Source organism: Loxodonta africana, chromosome 6, assembly GCF_030014295.1.
Source record: "Loxodonta africana isolate mLoxAfr1 chromosome 6, mLoxAfr1.hap2, whole genome shotgun sequence".
In the NCBI taxonomy this organism is placed as follows: Eukaryota; Metazoa; Chordata; class Mammalia; order Proboscidea; family Elephantidae; genus Loxodonta; species Loxodonta africana.
This window is the reverse complement of record NC_087347.1, coordinates 36,256,963-36,277,609: the sequence shown is the minus strand read 5'-3', so window position 1 is coordinate 36,277,609 and position 20,647 is coordinate 36,256,963. Positions and strand designations below refer to the sequence as shown.

At 38.0% G+C, this 20,647-nt stretch overlaps 1 protein-coding gene across 10 annotated transcripts in view; it reads right to left on the bottom strand.

Annotated features, from left to right (window-relative positions):
- The window catches only part of KANSL1L (KAT8 regulatory NSL complex subunit 1 like), a 125,343-nt gene extending 105,077 nt beyond the window's left edge, over positions 1 to 20,266 (bottom strand). For 6 of the 10 annotated variants that reach the window (XM_023541866.2, XM_023541868.2, XM_023541875.2 and 3 more), the window contains exons 1-2: positions 20,136 to 20,266; positions 5,076 to 6,195 (exon numbers count right to left, since the gene is read on the bottom strand). In XM_023541866.2, coding sequence (XP_023397634.1) covers positions 5,076 to 6,166 — 1,091 coding nt within the window. In that variant the 5' untranslated portion in view covers positions 6,167 to 6,195; positions 20,136 to 20,266. The other 4 variants (XM_023541867.2, XM_010602211.3, XM_064286722.1 and 1 more) reach the window with 4 other exon arrangements.
- Positions 20,267 to 20,647: the final 381 nt, after the last annotated feature.

Below are 20,647 nucleotides of genomic sequence, written 5' to 3'. Positions count from 1 at the left end.
TGTACCTAAGTAAAAACTCACAGACAATTTGAGTATGTGGGGACTGATTTTGGGAAATGATGGGATTTTTTTCTCCAACACTCAAGACAGTTGTATGATTTGGAAAATACTGGCAGGTTTCCTGGGGCATGTTTCCTGGAATAAGACAAGGAACCACGTTTCTTCCCTTTCTACAGTCTTGGAAGATCAGAACATGCCTGTTTCAACATCTGCTAATTTCCCCACTTGCATCCCTAGGGGAAAGTAACTGAACATCATTCCTCAGAAGAAAAGAAAACAAATGCTAGAACTCTAAGATCTTACTACCAGATGAGAGGTACCATAATTGTAGGAGACCCAATCAGTGACCCACCACATCTCCTCACACCAGTTCAGTATACACAGGCCTGAATGAATTGCCAGCATCTCCACTTCTTTTACTGAGGGCTTTCTTTTGTTACTGGAGCCTGCTTTGCCATACAAGCAGCCAACCAGGAGTGCCTGAGAATTAACACTCCCAAGAGCAGCCTTTAACCAATAACAGAAGTTAGCAAATAATACCTCAGTTGCCTCATCTCTCAAATAGGTTTACTCTGAGGCATGTATTTTACACTTGCTCCACCAAGTTTCCCGCGCAATCTTAAACTCCTGTTGTCCATAACAGAAAATGCTTGATGAGGCACCCTTTTATTGGCTGTCTTATCAGTGCCTAATTAAGTGTAGGCACTTTATATTTCAGATTTTATTTAATTATGTCCAGAACTCTTTAAGGTAGATCAAAGAGGAGGGCTCTGATTCAGGAAGGTTAAAAGTAACCTTGCTTTTAGGGTCACAGAATTTGTAAGTGGCAAGCCAGGATTATAACACGAGTACATCCAGAAACCATGCTCCTTCACAAAAGGAACAAAACACTGAGGGGGAAAATTCCATTCACATTACAGTATAAGGACTTTATTTCAAACCCACAAAGTATAAAATCCCCTATTATCCTTTCCAAAGGAAAATATCCTTTTTTTTTTTTTTTTTACTTCTAATGCACACTCGCCTCTCAACCAAAAGTTATTTTAAAAATATATCAGTAATTAATTATGAATTAATCTATTACCTGCATTTTTGGGTAAAAGGTGGAGGGACAAGCCAAATATATATTTAAAATAACAATGGTAATGGTAGTAGCTAATATAAAGGCTTTCAAAAATTCCCAAAACAATTATATTCCTTCACAGCTAAATTTCCAGATCAGAGTAGAGAAATTGTTTTTCCTATTATGGACATACCATTAACCAATTGCCATTCAGGCTATAATCAGGCTATAAATTCAAAGAAAAGTAGAAAATAATAATATAATCTAAGATAAATACAACACATTACACTTATCTATTTTTAGGAACTACAAATGCTAAGTATTATAAAATACTTAGTAAAAGTAAAATAATTACTTTTAAAGTCCATATTTTTTGGCATAAGTCATTCATTCATCCATTGAAAACAGAGTCATACAGATTCTAAGATGTCCAAGATACATCTATGGCCAGTTTGGTACTAGCGACAAAGATGGAGGGGAAAAAATGTCAAATAAAGATAAAACAACCACAGAATGGAAAAAGATAAACACACAGAAAGAGAAATTTCACGGATTACCAACCGTGATTTTTTTTATTTTCCTAACTACATATAAAACCAAACCCATTGCCATCAAATCAATTTCAACTCATAGCAACCTATAGGACAGGGTAGAACTGCCCCATAGGATTTCCAAGGAGCGGCTGGTAGATTTGAACTGCTGACCTTTTAGTTAGCAGCTGAGCTGTTAACCACTACGCCACTAGGGCTCCAATTACATATTAAAAAAAAAAAAAAAATCATTGCCTTCAAGAAAATTTCGACTCATAGCGACCCTACAGGGCAGAGTAGAACTGCCCCAACAGAGTTTCCAAGGAGCAGCTGGTGGATTCAAACTGCTGATCTTTTGGTTAGCAGCCTAAGGTCTTAACCACTGTGCCACCAGGGCTCCCAACTACATATACAAATGGGCAAATATTCCATTCATTCACTCAACGAATGCTTACCAAACAACCACTGTAGACAACGCTAGACAGTGATTATATAGTGATAGATTAGTACTTGCCCTCAAGTTGCTTAAAATCATACACGGATTGAGAAGTCTTCATCAGCAGAGATAATGAAAATTTAATTGTGTTAGGTAAAAACTACTCAGGTAAAAACTCACCATTCTATCTGCTTTAGGGTTTAATTCTAAGCCATATGCATTGAAAATATTCACCTACGTTTGAAAAATGAGTTTACAGAAACGTAGAAAATAACAACAAAACCTTAAAAGACAGAAAATAAACTTATTATCAGGACAAAAGTTTTAAATTAAAAAATAACTTTAACAACTTAGAACTGATTAGTATTCAATTTTAAAAATGCAAAAATCATACCAAAAGATACACATAATTAAAGTTGCATTATTCTCAAAACTGAATCAACTTCAAAATTAACAAAATGTTGAGGAACAATCTTCCCCACATAAAATCTATTAGTGTTAGTAAAAATATTCAAAATAAACAAAAAATCCAATTATTTTGTGAGACATATGAAATCATGAAATATTTAACAGATTTTCAATTAGGAAAAAATTAAATAATTCAGTGAATTAAAGGAGTCAAAGAACCATTACATAAGTTTAGTATTGTTGATTTGTACAGATCAGATGAGTCTGACCTTAGAACAAAAGTTATTTGACCTCTAGAAATATATAAATATGGGATTTAATACCCAAAGCCATCAAACTATTACAAAGGTCAATAATCAGGAGGCTAGAGATATAGCTTAAAAAACATATTAAACTTCTTAGATTCATTATTTTCCTAGAATATATGTCTAGAGTCACTGAAGCCCCTCTGGTGGATTAGAGTGAAAAAGAAAGAATGAGAAATAAAACTTTTCAAACCTAAACCTAATTTTTTTCCAGGTCACTTTACTTCAATTTTCCTCAGTAAACACTGGCAGAGTTAAGAAGAAAAGACATGGGATGCATATTGTTTGATGCTTTGTACAAAAAATAATTTTTTTTGAATTTTTATCAAAATTAATAATTTTAATTTCCTCATTGTATATATTTATACAAATGTTTGAAATTAGTGTTACCTCACTAAACTCAAGTACTAAATGCAAATACTTGAACAAAATGTTTTGACTAATCAACAAATAGGTTAGTATATGAGATTTTTTTTTTGAAGTATAAAACATGATTCCTACCCTTAAGGGACCCACAGTAGAGTTGGGTTATTAAGACTAGTAGATATATTAGCAAACTACATAGAACAAAATATGATTTAATGATTATATGGCAGACTAAGTGGTATAGAAGATCAATAAAAGAGTGCTACTGAAGATCAAAACAGTCTGAGAAGACAGATTTTATTTCTGTTTCTAGGTTTAAAAAGATAAACCTGTGCATTAGCTCTTCTCAACAACAACCAAAAAAGTAGGTACTGAATTTGAATTTACCTATTAAATTTTATTAAAATGAATGACTTCAAAAGTGTTGTAAATATAAGAATTGGTAGATTTTGGGACTTCTTGCAGTACACACATGCCTAATAATTCTTGTGGCTATAGATATCAGTGATACAATACTGAAGAAGTAGCACGGTACAATGGAAAGAATATGGGTTTAGAAACACATATATGGACAAGAATCCTAACTCTGTAACCTATTTGGCTTTTTGATGACGGGCAAATTGCTTAACCATGCTGAGCTGGTTGGCTGCCTCTTAAGTGAAACCCCTGCCCTCCCAGGGTTCTTGAAAAGATTAAATAAGGTATCATATGTAAAGTAACAATTACAATGTCAGCTAGAAAAATAACCTGTACTCAATAACTATAAGCCCTCACATTCCAACAAACTTGAATTACGGTGATATAAGAAAACCAGAAGACTGGAATGCTCACTTTGCTTTATATTTTATCCCTTAACAAAAATTAATATACTAACAAAAATTAATACACTGATCTTCTATTTATTAGGAATCCGTGGAATGGCTGGTGGGTTTGAACCACTGACCTTTCAGTTACCAGCCAAGTGTTTAACCACTGAGCAACCAGGGCTCCTTCTCATTCTTTTTTGAGAATTTGATCAAAGTAATGGACTTCCTCCCCCCATAATGTCACATATACACACAGAATTTCACATTAATTTTGGGAGCATTCACAGATTCCCTGACAGCCAGATTAAGAATTATGTTCTGTCTGGCTATTTAAATTAAAATTAAATATGCAATTCCTCAGTTATACTAGCCACATTTTAAGCGCTCAATAGCCACATGAGGCTAGTGCCTATTTTATTGCACAGATACACACTTCCATCATCTCAGAAATGTCTATTAGACAGTGCTGTTCTGGAGTGTTAACATGGTGTGATAATTGAAAATATTTCTCTCTCAAGTAAATTTCCAAGAGTGCAGAGACTATTTTCCCTACAACTGAATCTCTAGTATCTAGCATATTATAAAAAAGAATTCAGTAAGTACTTCACAGCTGACATTACAGTTTTGTTTGGGTTATATTACCCTAGCAAAAATTCACCAAGTTGGTAAGGGCCAGAGCTAAAAGCTGTGAATATAATGAGTATATAAATAGTTTTTAGAAAAGGAGCTAGCAGGTCAACTTAGATGTACTTACAACTGACAAATTCCTCAAGCCAATGAGGGAGATCTATGTACAGACTTTAAATTTTTTGAGTTTTAGCTATTCATATTCACTAGCTCACTGAAGCAAAGATTTGGGTCTTGTCCATAGTCTATTCAAGAATAGAAAAATATGCTTACTCATAGTTTAGCTTTTATTATTCCTATATGAGTTTTTCCTAGGTAAAGAAAGCAGTTGAATAACTTATTTGTGAATAGTTTGTTTATACTCACAACAGTTTAACCAGTGGAACATTTTAAATTCATCAAAGTTTTATAACTTAAAAATTATACCATTAAGATTTCAGAAAATCTATTTCCTTTTAACATGTCTTGAAACCAAGACAAAATTGCTGCTATATACAGAAGAATAAAAGGTCTAATAACAATTTTTGCACTTACACTGCCACATTTTTCCTAATGGTACATTCATCCAAATCGTCATCAGAGCTGCTATCAGTTGCATCAGAATCCAAACCCTCTTCAACATGAGACAACAGCCCTGTAGCAGACAGTGCAAATCTTTGGATTTCTGCAGCTGAACACCGTGTAAAGCCATTTTTTGCATCATCCCACAATTTATTCTCTGCAGTCAATATGCTGACTTCTGGCGGCTTAAGTTCAGTACACTTAGGTAAACTGTGATCCGAAATTGTGGTAGGTTCATGAAAGATCTTCATTTTGGGGAGCTGATGCTTCATAGAAAATTTCATTTGCTGACCATAGTGCTTAACAACATGCTTTGCCAGGAGCATCTGCAAATGTTTCTGAGTTCTTCTAGCCTGGCTGAGTAAAATTTTCTGTTTGCTTACACAGTGCAGTAAACGAGCGTTCACCTCCTCCTCTTTTTCAGCAGCTGAGGAACTAATAGGCACATGTGAATGGCCAGGCCCAATTTTCCTATGAGCACAGTACAGTAAACCCTTTTTATTCTCAGCATCAGTGACTTTATCCAAAAGTACGTTCTTTTGGTACCATTTACAGTTTTGCAGTTGTACTTTATCTACACTAGTGTCTTTGGTTATATTTGAATCCAAAAAACTTTGTACATCTGTCATGCACTTGCCTGTGGTCTCTGAGAGAGGTTCCTTTTTGATGAACTCTTCAGAAGGAGGCTGACAGATTTTACTGAGCCGAATGTTGCTGCCATTACACAGTATTTTTTTCAGTTTACTGCAGTTGGGTTCCCCTAATTTCTTTTGTTTATAGTTCTCATTGTATTTATTTAATGTAGAATTAGAACTCATTAAAAGAACTGTCTGATAATGTTTTGAAGACTGAGGGGAGCCATAGTGTTTTAAATTTACAAAATTTGTATTAAGAGTAGGTTCAGGAGTTGGAAATCCCAGCATCTGAGAAAAAGTGTCTCCCTTTAGCTTTTCATCTACGGTTCTTGGACTTCCCATGCACAGCATCTTGTCAGACTCCATGGTACTTGGCAAAGATGAAAAGCAGATACCCTTTGTTGCTGCCTCCCTCAGAGCTGGGGTCATGGCGATTCCTGCAGATAATTACTGGAAACCTAAAATAAGGTAAAAATAAATTATCAAATATCTAGAAAAAATGTTTATGCTTATACTTGTTCCCAGGGCAACATTTTTGACGTTTCTGATTAAAACATGAACAGAACCAAACTCCTTTATCTCCTCACTCCCAGTATTATCTCTACTCTTTGCCTGCTCACAAGAGACTCAACCAGGACTAAACAAACAATTCTTCACTCCCTGCCTGGGGGCCAAATATCCAAAACTTCAATGAAAGTTGCACACTACCTAAAAAAAAAGTTCAACAAATATTTGTGGATATAATTAAATCTGTTGACAATGTTTATTTAGTAAGAGTCAAAAAAAGATTTTCAACCTGAAATCTGGGAACCATGCTTGAAAATGTGACTCAATCCCATACTTTCAGGTGAAAGTAAAAATTATTTGTCTTTATGAAATAAATTGCTCTAAACCTTCATTTCTCAAGGTAATTTTCACAAACTGAAGAGTGTTAATAATTAAAATATGCTAAATAGTATTTGTGGAGCCCTAGTGGTGCAGTGGTTAAGAGCTATGGCTTCTAATCAAAAGGTCAGCAGTTCTAATCCATCAGCCACTCCTTGGAAACCCTGTAGGGCGGTATTACTCTGCCCTATAGGGTTGCTATGTGTTGGAATCAATTTGACAGCAATGGGATTAAATGATATTTGTAAAAAGACCTATATGAACTAAACAAGCAAGAATGTATTTAAATAATTTCACAGTTGTTAAAATAATGAAAACTTGACTAATCTGCAATGTGTGTAAATTTTTCCTGAAATAGCATCTGCAGTATTTTTTTCCGATAGTCATCAGCTATATTTATAGAAGGTGTTACTCCTGCCTGGAAAATACTGGAGACTGTGCCACATCACCACTAATGATTAATCCCATAACTAGACAAATTTCATTGCATTTTATTTAAAAAAAAAAAACTATAAAAATTTTCCTTCACAAAAAAAATTAATCCAGCAGCATTAAAAATGATCATGCCTGAATAGTTAATGAAAAAATTTTATATCATTAATGATTGTAAGTTTTTGAAGATACCTAGTACTTTGAAACTGTGATACTCCATAACTTTTGTTTCAATACACATGATGGGTGATAGTCATTTAAATGACCATACTCTCATAGTGTATGTCCCCGTCCTACTTAAAAACAAAAACCCAAAAGTTGATTCTTCACAAAGATTAGCAAGAATGATCATGGAGGAAAAAAAAGGCACAAAAATTTGTATGGAATAAAAATACCATAAACAGGGTTAAAAGCAACTGATAGGCTAAGAGATAGAAGAATCTGCAACATGTATAACAGACTAAGGATTCGTATCTGTCCAGAATATACAAAGAACTCTTACAAACAGGCAAAGGATATAGTCAGATATGTCACAGATAACGAAATCCAAATGGTCATTAGACATGCCTCATCTCACTATAATGAAGAAAATGTAGATTAACATAGCAAAAAACCAGTCTTCCAACCATCAAATTGACAAAAGTGTTTTCAATAAGAAAATATCAATTATGATGAGGACGTGGGTAAGTACGATTTCTAACATCTACTGAGACTATAAATTGGCCCAGTAATTGAACAATAATGCTGAAAATGTGTTTGTCACAGGAGTACAAGGGTGCAGTGTTTTTAACAGCAAAACATTCTTTCGAAACTGAGATGTCTAACAATAACAGAATGGATAACAGAACACAATGGAATACTGTAGAGCAGTTAAAAAAGAATGAACTAGATCAGTATGTGTAAATATGGACCAGACCCCAAAACCACACCCACTGCTGATGAGTTAATTCTGACTCATGGCGAACCCATGCACTTCACAGTAGAACTATACTTCACAAGGTTTTCTTGGATGTAATCTCATGGAAGCAGATCTCCAGGTCTTTCTTCCACGCCTCAAAAACAATAAGTTTAAAAAAAAAAGTGCAGAATATATAGTACAGTACCATTAAATGTAAAACAAATGGAAAACCATACCATATATATGCATGTATATGTGTATGGGAGCCCTGGCAGCACAGTGGTTAAGAGCTTGGCTGCTAACCACAAGGTCAGCAGCTCAAATCCACCAGCTGCTCCTTAGAAATCCTATGGGGCAGTTTTACTCTGTCCTATAGGGTCAATATAAGTCGGAATCAACTCGACAGCAACAGGTTTTTTATACACGTGCACACGTGTGTGTACAGAATTAATAAGAATGGATCAGAAAAATACCCACCAAACTTGCTAAAGCCATCCAGTGAGGAAAGAACAGTCTCTTTAATAAATGGTTCTGAGACAACTGGACTTCTGCAAACAACAGAATGAACCTGGCTGGACCACTATCTCACACCATATATAAAACTAACTTAAAATGAATCAAAGACCTAAATATGAGACCTAAAACCATAAAACTCCTGAAAGAAAAAATACACAGGATAATGCTTTGGGATCTAATATTCCACAATGCATTCTTAGATATGACACCAAAAAACTTTGGTTCATCATCAAAGGACTTTATCAACAAACTGAAGAGACAACCTACAAATTGGAAGAAAATCTGGGGGAACCATACATCTGACAAAGCTTTAATTTCCAAAATATATACAGAACTCCTACAACTTAACAACAAAAAAACAACTCAATCAAAAAATGGGCAAACGACTTGGATACTTCACCAAAGAAGAAATATAAATGGCCAATAAGCACCTGCAAAGATGCTCAACATCATTAATCACTGTTGTCAGCTGTCATCATGTCAGCCCCCAACAGCAGGATCAGACCACTGTGATCCACAGGACTTTCACTGGCTGGTTTTTCAAAAGTAGATCACCAGGCCTTTCTTCCTAATCTGCCTTAGTCTGGAAGTTTTATTAAAGCCTGTTCATCATCATACCAACACATTAGCCTCCACTGACAGGTAAGTGGTGGCTGCACTTGAGGTGCACTGGCCAAGAGTCAAACCATCATCTGCTACATGGAAGATGAAAGTTCTACACAGACCCACCACTTCCCCCTCATTAATCGTTAGGGGAATGCAAATTAAAACCACAATGAGATATCATCTCCTGCTCACTAAGATGGCTATGATTAAAACAACAGAAAACAACAGGTGTTGGTGAGGATGTGGAGAAATAGGAACCCTCATTCAATGCTGGTTGAGATTGTAAAATGGTACAGCTGCTGAGGAAAACAGTATGGAGGGTCCTCAAAAATTTAAACACAGAACTACTAGGTCGTTGTGTGCCATGGAGTCAATCCCAACTCACAACAACCCTATAGGACAGAGTAGAACTGCCTATAGGGTTTCCTAGGCTATCTTTGTGGAAGCAGACAGTCACGTCCTTCTCCTGCAGAGCAGCTGATGGGTTTGAACCGCCAACATTTCAGTTAGCAACTGATGCTTAACCACTGCACCAAAGGGGCTCCCAGAACTGCCATACGACCAGCAATTCTACTCCCAGATATATACCCAACAGATCTGAAAGCAGCTATACAGACATATACATACACCAATGTGTTGCAGCACTAGCCACAAAAGCTAAAAGGTGGAAACAACCCAAATGTCCACAAAATGCAGTGCATATGTGCAGTGGAATGTTAGTCATCCACAGAGAGAAATAAAGTCCTGATACATATTACAAGGTGAATGAACCTTGACAATATCATGTTGAGTGAAATAAGTCAGTCATAAAAGGACAACTTACGTATGATCCCACTTATATGAAATATCTAGAATAGGCAAGTGTATACAGACTCAAGGTTATTAGTAGTTACCAGGTGCAGGTGGTAGAAAGGTGAAAAGTAGGACTCATTGCTTAGGAGACACTGAGCTTCCACTAAAGGTGATGGAAAAATTTGGAAATGGATAATGGTGATGGCTGCACAATGTGATGAACACAATGTCAGTGAACTGTACATGTGGGAAAAAAATACAAAACTTGTAACAGCAATTGCATTAGGTAAGGTTCATGAAACAGAATTAGGAGTGGTAGTTTAAGGAGATTTCAGCTTTAACAACAAAATTTTATTACTTAAAAGATGTAAAAATGAACCAATGCTAACTGTTATTTCTGGGTGATAAAAATAAATGTTTGCCTTTTTACATATATACTTCATAATGTCTCAAAAAATGTAGTCCTTCTGTATGTCTTAAAACTTATACACTTTTATATAATATCCCCAATACAAGTACTCTATGCATAATAAATTCCCATGTATCCTAAAACCAAAAAACAGGATGACAAAAATAACTTTTTTTTTCATCTTATAGTCCACTTTTAGGAGAAATAGAAAAATAATTACAAAATGACCTAACATTGGGAAATTTTTTTGCAAGTTTCAAGTCATTTGCTCAACTCAATGATCTATACCTTCTAATCTATAAACATCTCCAATAATACTTAGATAACTACTCTCTAAGGGAAACTGCCTTAACCATAGTTCTTAATGATGACGTAGTCATATTCAAAAGATGATGTACTCTACCCGCTACTCTCCCTCACCCTATTCCATCTCTATGTATCCCATCCTCTACTCTTCCTCACCCCATTCTATCTCTATGTACCCCACCCTCTACTCTCCCTCACCCAGTCTATCTCTATGTACTCCACCCTCTACTCTCCCTCACCAGTCTATCTCTATGTACTCCACCCTCTACTCTCCCTCACCCAGTCTATCTCTATGTACTCCACCCTCTACTCTCCCTCACCCCATTCTATCTTTGAAAATTTTGAACAGGGTGCTATGAATATAACCAAAATGGTTAGCAGCAAGGGCAAAAGGTGAAATATCATGAGGCAGGAGAGCTCCTCTTGAGCCATGGATAAACTGAAGGCAAGGGGAAACGAAAAATAAGAGGAAAGGAAAAGATTAGTAGTTAAAAATATAGTTGGTAGCAAAAGGAGAAGGAAAAGAAATGTAGACATGAAGAGTGGTTAAGGCACTCTTATGGTAGAGAACTACAATAAAACACACAGACAAAAATTATTTCTGGTGAGATCTCTAGGGCTTACTTCCAGTGGTAGATAACTTCTAAAATGACCCTAACAATCTCTACCTCCTGGTATTCATGCCCTTGTGTAATCCTCTCCTCTAATGCAGTAAGGATTTAGCAACTCGATTCCAGTGAAGAGAATGCAACAGAGGTGCTGGAATGTTACTTCCAAGATTAGGTCACAAAAAGACTATGACTTCCATCTTGTCACCCTCACTCTCTCACGGAATCCAGCTGCCATAATATGAGCTAGAGAGGCTCACGATGGCAAAGAACTGATGTCCCCAGCCTACAGACAGCAAAGACTTGCCAACAGTCAAGCAAGTGATCTGAGACATAGATCTTTCCCCAGCCAAGCCATGAGATGACTGCAGCTCAAACCAATACCTTCAATGCAGCCTTAAGATAGACCTTAAGCAAGAGGCACCCAGCTAAGTCATGCCTAGATTCCAGACACACAGAAACTAAATAAATGGTATTTTAAGCCACTAAATCATGGGTTAATTTGTTACACAGCAGTAGATAACTAATATACTTGGATATAAAGACTTTTGGCCTCTAGTCTGTAGAAGGCCCAGCCATATCACAGTTCCTGTTCTAGGATTTCCATGAAGTCTCCCTGTACTCTATTCCCAAGTATATCCTTACAAAAATCCAAACCTGAACAAGTCTCTATACTTTGCAACCAAAAGAAACTCAACAGATATGTCTTCTGTAGCTAAAAAAAAAATAAATCAGTGTATTTATTCCAACTATTTTAATTATTTAAATATGTAATAATTGCATGTTTCCAAACTGAATATTCTAAACCCTACCACTTCTCACCTCTCACCATCTCCATACTGCATAAACAACTACACTTACCATTAGCACTTGAAAGCTCTATAAAGGCTTGGATTTCTTGACTATCTTAACTTGTATCCACAACATGAAAAAGTGTCTGACAGATAGCAGGTACTCCATAAATATTTGGTGAGTGAATCAGTGACTGCCATTACACTTAAAATCCAAAGTTGTCCTTACCACAGCCTCCAAAGTTCTACCTTATCAGGTCTCTGACTACCTCACCTTCTACAACTCTCTCCATGGCTCACTTCATTCCATAAACTCTGGCCTCCATGCTATTCTTAAAACACACCACGTTCCTGCCTCATGGACTCTGTGCTCGCTATTCTCTTAGCCTGGAGTAATTTCCCACAAATAACATTGCTGGCTCCCTCACTTCACTCATGTTACTGCTCTAAGGTCACCTAGTCAGAGTCCTTCCCTGACAAACATATGTTGAACATACCTCAGGCCTTCAATCCATGACTCTCTATTTACTTACACTGCTCTACTGTCCTTCACAGCGCTAATCACTACCTGACATTATTTATTACATTCTAGGGAGGGATATAGTTTAAAGGCAGGAACTCTATTTTGTTCAATCCTTTAATCCCCGGCATTCAGAACAATGCCTGGCACATAGTTATTCTTATCTATTTGTTCAGAGAATTAACGAACAAACAAATCAGTGGATCATGATTTTCAAAGGTGCTCCAGGGTTTAGGTAGTTATAAGGCGAGACATGGAAACCCTGGTGGCATAGTGGTTAAGTGCTACAGCTGCTAACCAAAGGGTTGGCAGTTCAAATCCACCAGGCGCTCCCTGGAAACTCTATGGGGCAGTTCTACTCTGTCCTGTAGTGTTGCTATGAGTCGGAATCCACTGCACTGGGTTTGGTTTTTCGGGTTTAAGGAGTAACATCTCAACTATAACTTTAAATAAAAGCTACAAATCCAGCAATATATAAAAAAAGAAAATATGTCACTACCAAGTGTGGTTTTTTCAGGAATACAAGGCTGGTTCAACTTTAAAAAAAATCAAAGAAATGCACTATATCAAAAGACTAAAGAAAAAAAAACTGTATGTTCTCAACAGATGCAGGAAAAACATTTGACAAAATTCAATATCTATTCATAATACAAGAAAAGACAAATTAGGAAGGAAAGGAATATTCCTTGACCTAAGAAAGAGCATCTATACAAAAAGTTTATAGATTACATCATAATTAATGGTGAAAAGACTGAAAGTTTTTGCCCTAAAACTGGAATAAGACAAGAATTCTGCTATCACCGATTGTATTAAACATCATACTGAAGGTCCTGGTCAGTGCAACAGGGCAAGAAAAAAGAAATGAAAGGCATACAGATTATAAAGAAATAAAACTGTCTCTACTCACAAATGACATAATTTTCTATGTAGAAAATCCAAAGAAATCTACAAACACACATACACATAAAATCTCCTACAATTAATAAATGAACTTAGTAAGGTAGCAGGATACAAGGTGGGACATATAAAAATCAACTGTATTTCTGTATACTAGAAATGAAAACACGAAAATAGAAATTTTCAAAACTACTAATTCCAGTAGCTCCAAAAAGCATGAAATACTTAGGTATAAAATAAGACTTTGGGTGACACAAACGATTTGTACTCAGCTACTAACCAAAAGGCTGGTGGTCTGAACCCACTCAGCAGCCCCACACAGGGAAGGCCTAGTAATCTACTTCTGTAAGCTTACAGCCATTGAAAACCCTATGGAGTACAGTTCTACTCTGACACCCATGTGGTTACCATGAGTCCGAATCGACTGGATCACAATAGATTTGGTTTTGGTTTTAAACCTAACAAAATATGTGCAGGATTTATGTGCTGAAAAATACAGAAAACCAATTAAAGAAATAAACCAAAACCAAATCAAACCTGTTGTCATCGAGTTGATTCCAACTCAGAGCAACGCTACAGGGCAGAGGAGAACTGCCCCATAGAGCTTCCACAGACTGCCTGGTGGATTCGAACTGCTGACCCTTTGGTTACCAGCTGTAGCACTTAACCACTATGCAACCAAGGTTTCTAAAGAAATAAAGTCTACATAAATTAAGAGATGTACTGTGTTCATGATTAGATCATTCAATGTTATTAAGACGTTAATTCTAATTCACCTCAGAATACCTCCATCAGTTCTATAAAGTGCCTTCCATATGTAACCTTTCACCTGCAGAGTGGCTAGTGGGTTCAAGCCACCAGCCTTTCAGTTAGCAGCTGAGCACTTAACCATTGTGCTGCCAGGCTGCCATTTAATATACATAGAATCTAAAACTGAACATTAATAGATCAGGTGTTGCTATTGCTATTAGCTGCCATCGAGTCAGCCCCCAGCTCATGGTGACCCCAAGCACAATGGGATTGGACTGTTGTGATCCAAAGAATTCTGCTGACAGATTTTTCTGAAAGTAGATCTACAGGCCTTTCTTCCTAATCTTCCTTGGTCTGGAAGTGTTGCTAAAGCCTGTTGAGCATCACAGCAACACGCAAGCCTCCACTGATAAACAGGTGGTAGCTGTGCTTGGAGGTGCATTAATACATACTTACCGAGTAACATGTGAAAAACACTGTTGTAGTTACTAGAAAGATGGCAGTGAAAATGACAAACATGGGTAGAGGTTAATTTAGACTTGTAGATGAAGGAAGGCCTCTCTGTGGGTGGCATCTGCTTAGGGATCTGAAATGACCTTAAGAAACTAACCAAGAATTTAAGCAAATGGCCTTCCAAGAAAAAAAGATAATAGACAGCTTTAGGGCAGGAATAAATTTGGTGTTTTTAGAACAAAAATAGCAAATATGCCTAGAATTTAATGAGCCAGACAGAAAGTGGTAGGAAGTAAGATCAGAAAGGTAGATAGAGGCCAAACCATGGGCGTTTTATATACGTCAAAAGGAAAGTCACCAGAGAGATTGAGGCAAGGGAGTAACATGATCTTATTTACATATTTTACTTTTTCAAAAAAACTACCCTGGCTGTTCTGTAGAGCAAAGATTTGTGATGGAGCAAAAATGGATGCAGGGAGACCAGTAAGGAGGTTACCAAGGCAATCTAAATGAGATATGGTGCTGACGTCTTGGACTAGTGAGGAAAGAGTAGAAACGAAAAAAAAAGTGAATTCAGAACAGATTTCAAGGTATCGATGGCCAAGGTTTTGTGGGGTTTATGGGAAAGAAAAGAATCACGGGTGACTACTAGGTTTCTGGCTTGAGCGACTGGGTAGTCAGTGATGTTATTTTATGAAATGGGGCCAACTTGGAAGGGCTTTGTTGTTGTTAGTTGCCACTGAATCGATTCTGACTCATGGCAGCTCCACGTGTACAGGGTAAAACTGCTCCATAGGGTTTTCCGGCTGTGACCTTTCGGAAGCAGATAACCAGGCCTGTCTTGTGAGGCGTCTCTGGGCAGGTTCAAATTGCCAACCTTAGTCTCCTTATCCTTAAGCTAAAAGACAGGGAAAAGACTATAGCATTTTGAGAGGGGTTTGAATCCCAAAGTAAAAGGTCAGGCATTATTTCCACATTTATAACTTAAATGTGCTTCAGATAGCTGATCCATGTAATAACCCAAAAACCACACCCATGTAATAACAGTAAGGAAAAAATGCGAAAAAGACACACTCTTTAACATTTGAGATGCTTTTTTAAATATTATTCAAATTTGAAAAAAAAAAAAAAACCTGTTGCCATTGAGTTGATTCTGACTCATAAAGACCCTAAAGGACACAGCAGAGCTGCCCCGTAGGGTTTCCAAGGAGCAGTTGGTGGACTCAAACTGCTGAACTTTTGGTTAGCAGCTGAGCTCTTAACCACTGAGCCACGAGAGCTTCGTTTTTGTTTTGTTTTGTTTTTTTCAAATATAAGGGAGCTCAAAATTTCTTATTTGTAATCCTCAAGGGCAAACCCATTTAAAATAACAAAAAAATGAGAATGAGTTCACATTGGTATACACAGGAACTAATGGAAGGTAGGAAAACAAAATACAGCATCATGTTTCTAGGATTTCTTTATACGCGACATCATGGGAACTCTCAATTCACAGCAGGAAGCACTGCAGTAACTGGTATGACCTGGGTACAGTTAGCTCAGTTCTTTGTATTCAATAATGTGTATACGCATGAACTTCTTCCACTTTGAAAACTATGCCTAAAAAGGAATTCTCTTTGAAGACAAAGGAATTTAATTAAAGATAAAGCCACTTGGGTGGCCACATAACACATCAAACAGATCATACTTCAAGCAAAATTATTACCATTCAGTTATAAGTGCATGACTCATCGGGATATAAAAGAAGAATCTTTTTTTTAATTTACATTTAGAAGTGTATTACCACATTTGCCAAGTCCACACATTTTGACTTCGACTTTTCTTCACATGCTTAAACATTAACTAACGGTAAACCAGCTAAAAATGTAACCAAATTAAAACTAAAAAAAAATTATTAAAAGTAACATGCCTGAGAATTCTTGATCTTACAGGAATGGAAACAAAATTTTAATACTAGAAAAGAATAAAAAGTTCATAAAAGTTTAAAAAATACTAATTTTTTTCATTATAAATGAAAAAAATAAATTTTTTCTTTTTTTTTTTTATTATAAATGAACCCATATGCTTCCAATTCTGCAATACTCAGAAAACTAGAGGTATTAAAAGTGATATGCTTTCAAGTCAGTAAATTGGTTACTAATTCCCTATTAACTGACACTTCTGTTGTTAACAGCCTCATTCCATGCTGTTTAATAGCTTAATGAACCCAATCAGTAAACAACCCTAAACACAATTATAAACTGGAAGGAAGCCACTTCCTGCCTCCTTCAACCACCATCTAATATTGTATAGACAAATGTAAAAGGACATGAAGGGATAACTGATTGAATACATGAAAAACATCATGAAAACAAGAATTACATATTACTATAAGCTTTAAGCTTTATGTGGTAGGTTAAAGGTAGTAAAAGATCCTATGGACAAAGTAACAGGTGGACTAACAAGAACAATCTGAATGATGAAACTAAGGAACTTTAAAACACTAGGCATTTTTTTTTTTTCAAATACAGAAAATGCTATAAAAGTGAAGCTAAAATAATTACAGTGAATTCTAAGTGAATTCCAAACTAGATCAATAGGTACCAAAACTCGTTGCCACTGAGGCAACTCCGACTCATAGTGACCCTATAGAAGAGAGCAGAAATGTCCCATAGGGTTTCCAAGGCTCTAAGTCTTTACTAAAGCAGTCTGCCGCATCTTTCTCCTGGGAAAAGCTGGTGATACAAATCACCGACCCTTTGGTTAGCAGCCAAGCACTTAACCACTGCACCACCAAGGCTCCTGAGATGTAAAGTAAATGAAATACCCTAAGTTAACATGATCCAAAATAAATAAAACCCAAACCCGTTGCAGTGAAGTCAATTTCAACTCATAGTGACCCCATAGGGTTTTCAAGGAGCAGCTGATGGATCTGAACTGCTGATCTCTTGGTTAACAGCCACAGCACTTAACCACTGTGCCAACAGCATTCTGTTAACATGAAAGACAGCATCGAAACTGGAAGGAACTCTTGGATAATGGCACAGGTGAATACTGGGAAGTCACCAGATATTGTAGTCGATAACTGTGATAACTGCAGTGAAGTTCTCCCACCTGAATGGAATTAGTCAAACGATAACAGTATACCACCAACAATTTACTCTTATACTAAGACAAAAAGCCGAAGACACAATATCCTGACCTTCTGGAGGTCAAAAGCTACACATGCCAGTAGTCAACTGACAAGTATTTATTGAGCACACACTATGTGATAAGAAGCCTGTCCAAAATGAAACATTCCCTTCCCTCAAGCAGCTTACAATAAATCAGAAAGATAAAACAAATGAGTGTCGGACATGAGAAAAATAAAGCAATGCAAAGTAAAGCAAGGTTTTCTTCTTTTAATGCTAATGCGGGATGATGAATAAAGATATAATGGGAGGCATTAGAGTATAAATCAACACAACATTCTGGAAGGTAATTTAGTAATGTTGCAAGAGCCTTAAAAAAAAAATCCAAAATCTTTGACCCAGTATTCCACTTCTACAAATCTAAAAATTTCAATGACTTACGGACGAGGCTATTCTGTGTAGAAAAACGTGTACTAATAAAACATTAGAAACATCCCAAACACCTGCCAATACGAAATATCTAAAATATGATAGTTTTATGAAGAAATGTTTGTCAGTTATTAAAAAGGTTTTCAAAGAATATATAATATGGAAATATGTTGCTAAGGTAAAATTGTGTGAAAATACCGTATAATCCCAATTTTAGGAAAAAGCTTATTTTATAATAAAAAAGATTACTTAGCAAAATAAGCAACTGGAACTTGACTAAGCACATATCAAAATAAAAACGTAAATGTAAAAATCAATGTGATAGAATTGGTCTTGATCAAGAAGAGTTTCATGTAAAAAATTACCCCAGAACAGCCGATTACCCCAGAAGTAACGATTACCTATCTACACAGATTAAAACTATAGCTGCAAGGACGAAATGGTGGCAGACGAGTAAGTGAAAGCTGAGGAAGAATCAAATAGTTAAAACAGACTTTGAAAATATTCAAATATATCCAATTTCATGAAACATGCATTCTTTATATTCCTCCAGTATGCTGGTTTTAAAAACCCTGACTTTTGTCACAAAACCGTATTACTAGGCAATTTCTGTATGTGTAGTATTTGTAGACTACAAATCACTTTTACTAACACAATGCACTTGATCCTCATAACAACCTCATAAAGCAGGCACAATATTGTGAAATATTTACAAGAGGAAGGAGATTGAGATCAGAGAAGTTGTAACTTGCCCAAGAAAAACAGCTAGTGAGAGTTGGAAAGGGCAGCGACGACTCACTACTAAACCTCTTTCTCAGGCAATCTGCATTCCAGAACACCAGGTTTTTCTCCATTTTTGAAGTATTTTTAAAGCCACTTTTTCATAGTCAAAAACACTGCCAGTTTTGTCTGCAGTATTGGCAACTATTTCACTAGGTTTTGTTGCTAACAAACTTGCCCCATCCAGTCAGTATTTAAAAAACATTTCTACTGACCCAAACTCGGCACGAAGTTAAGCAAGCTGCTTAAGGAAAAACGACGGAAACTGTCCTCTTTGATCTCGCCAGTACATGACTGTTCTGAAGTTAGGGGAATCAAAAACGGAATGTGCTTCCCAAAGTAAAAAAAAAAAAAAAAATCCCCCGTAATGCCACTGATCAGAGAGGAAGGGAGGAGTGGACATGTCAGGGGCGAGGCAGGGTAGAAACCAGCCAAACACTAATTCTCCGGGAGTAAGAAAACATTACAAGAATGTCCATCCATTCTCCCTTGGCTGAGAAGCCAGCCTTTCTTTCCTGTGGTTTCTGAAACGACCAGAACATAACCCTGTATTTCTTGCCACCAAACACCATACATCCTCTGTTTCCACACTAATAAGTGACTTAAACTTGAAAGCACCATCACTCAATAACACTCTAAAGTCCCCTCCATCCCTACTAATTCTAAAAGCTAAAAAAATTTGCTTAAAATAAATTATAAAATAAATTAATTTAAAAAGGAACATATCTAACACAAACGGTTCTGCCTCACAGCTTCTCCAAAGCACCCAGCACCACAGCGGCGCCAGGCGAGGCGTCGCCGCCGCCAAGGCAAGGGGCGGGCCCAGGAGACCACGTGTTCTGCCTTCTGCGCACGCGCCAGCCAAAACAAAAGGGAATCCGGCCAAGCACCGCCCCTCCCCCACGTGACCCGTGTCTAGGTCCGCCCCGCCCCTCCCTCCACCTCTTCCCTCCCCTCCCCTCCGCTTCTGCCAAGGCGTTAGATTTAGCCGTTTAAATTTGGCTGCGGTCCGACCCCTTCCCGAGAGTGCGATCCTGTGCCGAGAACCAGAGTCCAACAGCCCAGAGAATTCGAGGGACGAGGAGGCTGCCGGTCGGTCACCTGGCCCGCAAGTCCACCCGGCGGTCTCCTCCGCTCTTCTCTCCCCGCGCTGCCGCGGTCCCCGGCAGAAGAGATCCACCCCCCTCAGCCCGCCGCTGAGACGCCGGCCACTCGCCTGCTGGGGCGCCCTGGCTCCCCTCCGCCGCCGCACCTTCGGTCCGGCCGTGGTGGGGGCTGCTGAAGTGATCTCTAGCTGCCCGCCCGCCTCCCCCCACCAGGGGCGCCGCTGACTCGTCTCCAGAGCGTGCCCCGCTCCCGCCCCTGCTGCCGCCGCGGTTTAACAGTCCGCCCGCTGCCCGCAGCTCCAGGCGGCTCGGGGGACGGAACCCTGCCTTGGTGAGGGGGCGGGGAGGGCAGTGGGCGGGGCACGGCGCCGGCCAATAGCGGCGGGGGAGGGGCAGCGCCATGCAAATGAAGCGGGTGGCGGGGAAACCCCGGCAGGGGGCGGGGCCTGAAGAAGCGCCTCAGAGCGTTCTGGAAGTGGCCGGTGCGCGACACCCGGACCGTGCTGCGGAGGCGCGGCGGCTTCCTCGGGGCGGGCCGCGCGCTTCTCCCGCTTCTTTTTTCTCCTCCTGCCGTGACAGTCCGGAGGAAAAAAAAAAAGACCGGGCGGCTTCCAGCCTGTGG